The sequence below is a fragment of the Leptinotarsa decemlineata genome, unplaced genomic scaffold (assembly GCF_025532065.1).
Source record: "Leptinotarsa decemlineata unplaced genomic scaffold, Ldec_3_MD MMD2_tig00026307_RagTag_RagTag, whole genome shotgun sequence".
NCBI classification, from domain to species: Eukaryota; Metazoa; Arthropoda; class Insecta; order Coleoptera; family Chrysomelidae; genus Leptinotarsa; species Leptinotarsa decemlineata.
In genome coordinates this window covers 3528622-3534470 of record NW_027412681.1, presented here as the reverse complement: position 1 = coordinate 3534470, position 5849 = coordinate 3528622, and the positions used below count along the sequence as shown (strand labels likewise).

Genomic DNA, 5849 nt, shown 5'->3' with positions numbered 1-5849 from the left:
TCAATGAATTATCCTTCAACCCAACTTCCATTTCAGTAGTTTCTAAATCTATTGATTTATTCATCTATTGATGAGTCACAAAAAAGATGCTGCCAACTTGATTGAGAGTTGAGAAATGTCTTCACTTGTTTTCAGAAAACAATTTATTGGATTTGTCATTCACAATATAAACCGAAACAGTAGGCGATTCCAAAAACAAATGTGTTCTCCATGGAAAAAGTTGAGAATCTATCCCTTTCAGCGTCCCAGAGATATCTGCAGGTAGCCAAGACATCTTGGGAGTTTTTTTCGCCTATAGTTACGATGCACAATAATTTATACCTGAAAGAGAAAAAGAAATTGATACCAAGTTGGTGAAATTCAAATCGAAAGTTTTAGAGAAGTCAGAAAGGTCGAAAAGTGAGTGCTCCACGGTTTGAACCATCCACAGAAATTGTCACGCTCCGAAATCTATTCTTCTTTGCTTTTGCGCAACAAAATATATCCTTTTTCGGATCAGATCGTCACGTGTGATGAAAAGTGAATCCTCTTCGACAACAGAAGATGTTCAGGACAGTGGTTGGACAATGATGAGAAACCCAGGCACTTCCCAAAGGCGAAAACCCACCAAAAAAGACCATAGTTACTGTATGGTGGTCTTGCCACCGGGCCAAACCATCACGGCAGAGTCCTTTTGTGAGGTAATCGACGAAATGTACCGAAAATTGCATCAGCTGCAACCGGTACTGGTCAACAGAAGAGGTCAGATTCTGATCCAAGACAACACCCGTCCGCACGTTTCACATATCACCGTCCGAAAATTAGGCAAATTGAGCGTCGAAGTTCTGCCTCATCCACCATACTCCCCAGACCTGAATTTCACTAGTTCGGACTTCCATTGTCTACTACATAAAATGATTTGACAAAGGAAGAAACTCACCTCAGTTTTCTGTGCAGAGCGAGAAACAACAACATCAACCCCAAAGGTTTTCTGCTGAAATCGCCAATCCCAGGAGAGAGAGCTAAACGCATATTGGAACGCGCCAGCCGAGCACTGATAAGGTCTCAAATCAATTATCACCGTTGGAAGAGGTCAACTTTGTTGCAGAATGCCACGGAACGATTTGAAGAGATAAGAAGAGAGACATTGGAAGATGATCATGGACCAATCTTTGCCAAGAATGAAAGCACGTGCTTGAAGATCCGCCAAGACATGGAGAATACCCACAACAGAAAGTGGGGGAAGTTAGTGAGGAAACAATGCCCAAATACAGACCGAAAACAGGACAACTATGAAGCCGCCAACGTCATCAACATGAGTTCCCGCCCACTCACGGGAATAGAGGAATCCTTGTTGAGAAAAGGCCTAAATTTCGCCATTACGCCAACATCTGTGCCCACTTTGGAGATAATTACTGCAGTGGAATCCACCAGTTCCCTTATTGACCAGACCGAGGCAGAAGAGTTCAGATGGAAAATTAGAGAACAGCTGGATCGAGAACCAGTTCCAACATATAACATCAGCAATGAAGAACGTAGAGCTCTGAACGGCCTACGTAGAGACAACACCATCAAGATCCTACCTGCAGATAAAGGAAACGCTACTGTGGTAATGGATACCATTCTCTACGAACAGAAGATCGAAGAGGTTCTTCAGAAGGGACGATACACAAAGATTGTACGGGACCCTACTGCATCAATCGAAAGGAAGTTGTATCAGATTTTGAAAAAACAGCAAGTCTATTTTTCGGACAAGGAAAGATCATCGCTAACACCGCACCACAGTGAGCCCCCTCACTTGTATGAACTACCCAAATTCCACAAGAAGGACGTTCCGCTTAGACCGATCATCAGCTCCAGAGATTCGGCTACTCAAAACTTGTCTAGATTTTTACTTCCCTTAATACAACCATTACAAGGAAAAACATCGTCTTTTGTGAAGAATTCAAGGCATTATGTGGGTCAATTGAGGTCACACAGGAAGATCAACTAATTAATTTCGACGTGGAAAGCCTTTACACCAACGTTCCGGTCGAAGAAGCACCACAAATCATACAGAGAAAGCTATCCGAAGAAGGGAACCCGAAAGAGAGAACGAATCTACCTATAGAAGTAATCATGGAATTACTAGGATGCTGTGTACGAAACTGCAATTTCCAACTGAAGGACGAATTCTTTACACAAGATGAGGGACTGCCAATGGGATCGCCACTTTCACCAGTCATAGCCAACATATATATGGAGTGGTTTGAAACTCTGGCCATTGAAGAAGCCCACAAGAAACCTCGAGTCCGGTTGAGATATGTTGACGACACCTTCATAATATGGAACCATGGGAATACTGAACTAGACGCCTTCCTGAAACACATCAACAGCGTGAAACCTTCCATCAATTTCACAATAGAGAAGGAAATCCACAACGAATTGCCATTCTTAGACGTTTTGGTGAAGAGGACCGATACAAAGTGAGAAACATCTGTATTCCGAAAACCCACTCACACGGGACAGTATCTGAACCACGAACCCAACCACCATCAATCGACAAAAAACGGAATCAGGAATCATCAAGACTCTATTAGACCGTGTTTTTGGGCTGTGTAATACGAAGGAAGGTCTCGAGAAGGAACTAGACATCATCAAAAATGATCTTCAACGGAATGGCTACTCCAAAGCGATGGTAGAAAAGACTTTGGCTAGAAGACAGCAGGAGCCTCGCAAGGAAGAGAAGCCGTCACAATCAGTGCTTGCACTTCCCTACATCAGAGGATTATCGGAGAGGATAAGAAGAATTGGTTCCAAGTACAACATCAGAACCTGCTTCAGATCCGGTAACACTATCCGTAGCAGCCTCACGAAAACCAGGCCACCAAACGCGGACTGCGATTCCAAGAATTGCATTTACCAGATACCCTATGAGTGCGGAAAATCCTATATTGGTGAAAGAGGCCATTGACTGTTCGCATTGCCGAGCACAAGAAACACACACAGCAAAGGGAAACCAGCAAATCAGGAATAGCAGACCATGTTTGAACCCATCAACACAACATCGAGTGGTCCCAAGCTGAGATCTTGCACAGAGAGGAACATTGTAATTATATTCTTCATTTCTGTAAATATATAAGGAACATTGAATTGTCAAAAAAAACATACACAAATTCAATGTTATACAAATAAATGTAAGATGAAACAAATACAAATGTACAGGCTGAAAAAACGTAATAAACTCTATATTTGTTCCTGTCCAAGAAAGATGAGGGATCAAATATCTGCTCAAAGGGTTGAAAATTTAATATGGTTTTTGGGCCAAAACTTGCAACCCACCTAAATAAACATGACATGTTTTTGGATCTAGCAATTATGCCCTACAGTACCTTTCAAATGGCCCGCCCTGTATAAACAGTTTCAAGAGTTTCATAATAGATCTGTTTTCAATTCAAAGCAATAAATATTCCACAACTTTTATTAATCTCTTAGTGATTCAGAGATAAACGGTATATTTTGTCTTCAAAACTTCAGATAACTCGCATACCTATCGAAATGCAATTGTTTGACCTTGGACCTTATCACAGAAGTAGCCCACTTTGCTTGACTGGCACATTTGTCGGGATCGTAGGTTAGATTTTCGAGTGCCTCCATTAAAACAGTTTTTAGAATCTTATCTACTTTTTCTGGATCGAACGGATTTTGCGACTCCAATCTGTAGGTGTTCATGTACCTAATCGTCTGAAAAAATTAAGTCAAATAAAGATGATAATAATAATATAAAGTTTTGTTCATTATAACACAAAGGTGTAAATGATATGCTTGTTACAAAGTAGAAATCATTTTTTGCTTTGACTTGTTTTCTGTAATGAGAAAACAAAATTAAAGCCTGATTCTATAATAAAGTGATAAATGAAGAATGAAATGTAAATCATATACAAAAAAGTGCGTATAATTACAGAAAAAAAATCATTTAAAAAACTTTTCGAACCAGAAAATTCAAACAATTCAAAAAAGTTTACATGAGAATATCTACTTGACATAGAGTTTCTTCCACAGTTACTGTATACACAATTACTATTTTTACTGAGGTGCAAAGTAGGCATCATAATAATAATAATGAATAATGGTCTCAGTAATAATTTCAACTCTAAAACAATTGTCATTGCTAAGAAAAACTTGAGAATATGCTGAAAATTGCTATAAGAAATTGACAGCAACTTTTACTGGTAACAGGCGTTCAGTGATATCAATTTTCCGTGTTGGATTTTCTTTCTCAAATATTAAATTTCTTCATAAATAAATATAGAAGTAATTCAACCGGAAGTTTGCTGAAAACCAGAGCCCTCATTTACTCAGGTAGTTGAGTCCAGCAATCCATTTTGAGCTGCAGCTTAGCACCACTGATGAGACCCAGTTCTCTGTCAATCCAATAGATGGCGGTTTGGTAATGGGAAATGTCATCGCTCTCACTCAGGCTTATATTTCAAAGGCAATTGAATCCAGCAGGGCATTTTAGTTCAGCCTAGCACCATTGATAAGTCCTATGGTGGATCGAAACGTTGGTGTTTGGTGTTGAATCATAAATGCGTTGTGTTTGGGCTCCAGTTTACAACTGGTTACCTTATGGTGAAAGCTACAGTGAAAAACAGAGGACAAGTTTCAATGATTTTCAAATTCAAATCATTTTCATACAAGCGCCGCTCGCAGAGTATCCTAAGACTGTTCATTTATGTTCAACGAAAAGAATTGACACACTGTACCATCTTGATCTCGAAAATCTTACTCAATTCAAAAATAACATATCTATTAAATAATACTGGAGTTCTATTCCAACACCAAGCCATTATTTTTAACACCTCAACACACAACATGTCTTTCGATTACGAAGTGATCATCTTCACGAGGAAGATTAAACTTACGGTTCCTCTTGAACATAATCACTTGGTGATTAAAACACGTGTCGAGATATTAAAAATAACGTTGGGGGTAGATCTCCAGTAATATTTATTACTACACCAGAGGTTCTAAATAGTGAATTACAAGACCATATCTATTAATAATAATAAATAGAATAGTGGTAACTTACTTCAGTTGGATGTCCAATCAAGCAGTTGGAACTCATTTTCCATCTGGCCGTTACTCCACCCGTCATTTTCATTGAAAATTAACCATCATATAATCTGTTGAAAACTGACTATATTGTAGAAGGTGAAATTTTCTCTCTATTGATTATTTCACGGATTTGTAGAGGCGCAACCCGTGTCCTGGCACAATTGGCCGTCAATAAACTGCCAATTGATGAATTCCTTCGGAAACAAAATAGACTGCTTCGCTACAAGGTACAATTTATATATTTTTTGATTCTGAAAAATAAATTCTATTTTCAATATCATTTTTCACTCAAAACCGATGTAGGAAATATGTGCATATAAGTAATTTCCATACGCATAAATTCAGCATTTTAATTGGGGTGGAGAAGGTCCGCTCACATAATGATGAACTTATCGCGCGGCCTAGATTTTCAGCACAAGTGGCTGGCTTCTTCAGAGGTCTATTCATCCTGATGGTTCACTGATGACTAGTGATTTCTATTTCGTAAGCTGTATTTGTGTTAACACAGGCACAGACTGTGACACAGGTAGCCCGGCTTTCTAGTTGGTGCGTTGTTATTGGCCGTGGTGTTATTACCTGTTACATTGCGTTGCACTGCTGCCATCTTAGCATCTTTGGCCGAAGTGCTATTTATTACCTGTTACATTGCGTTGCACTGCTTCCACCTTAGCATCTTTCAGTATTGGATTCCAAATTCGGTTAAGCGTTATCGCCTCCTCTTTTCTCTTGTAGTTTTCTGTATGTTTATGGATTTCTATGGCTTTCCGTACAAG

General features: G+C 39.3%; 1 protein-coding gene across 1 annotated transcript; it reads right to left on the bottom strand.

Moving 5' to 3' along the window:
* Window positions 1-19: 19 nt before the first annotated feature.
* On the bottom strand, window positions 20-5536 carry LOC111517633 (dynein light chain Tctex-type 5). The gene is made up of 4 exons (XM_023173839.2): window positions 5410-5536; window positions 5051-5327; window positions 3509-3702; window positions 20-321 (listed from the first exon to the last, which is right to left on the bottom strand). The coding sequence occupies exons 2-4, from the start codon at window positions 5120-5122 to the stop codon at window positions 156-158; spliced, it is 432 nt and encodes a 143-aa protein (XP_023029607.2). The 5' UTR covers window positions 5123-5327; window positions 5410-5536; the 3' UTR covers window positions 20-155.
* Between the last annotated feature and the right edge of the window lie 313 nt (window positions 5537-5849).

Bases quoted from the DNA above. Each gene is read 5' to 3' on its own strand.
- LOC111517633 (XM_023173839.2), bottom strand. From the start codon at position 5,122: ATGAAAATGACGGGTGGAGTAACGGCCAGATGGAAAATGAGTTCCAAC. The intron at 3,703-5,050 runs GTAAGTTACCAC...TAATTTTTTCAG, and splicing joins TGATTGGACATCCAACTGAA to ACGATTAGGTACATGAACAC. The intron at 322-3,508 runs GTATGCGAGTTA...TTTCTCTTTCAG, and splicing joins AAACAATTGCATTTCGATAG to GTATAAATTATTGTGCATCG.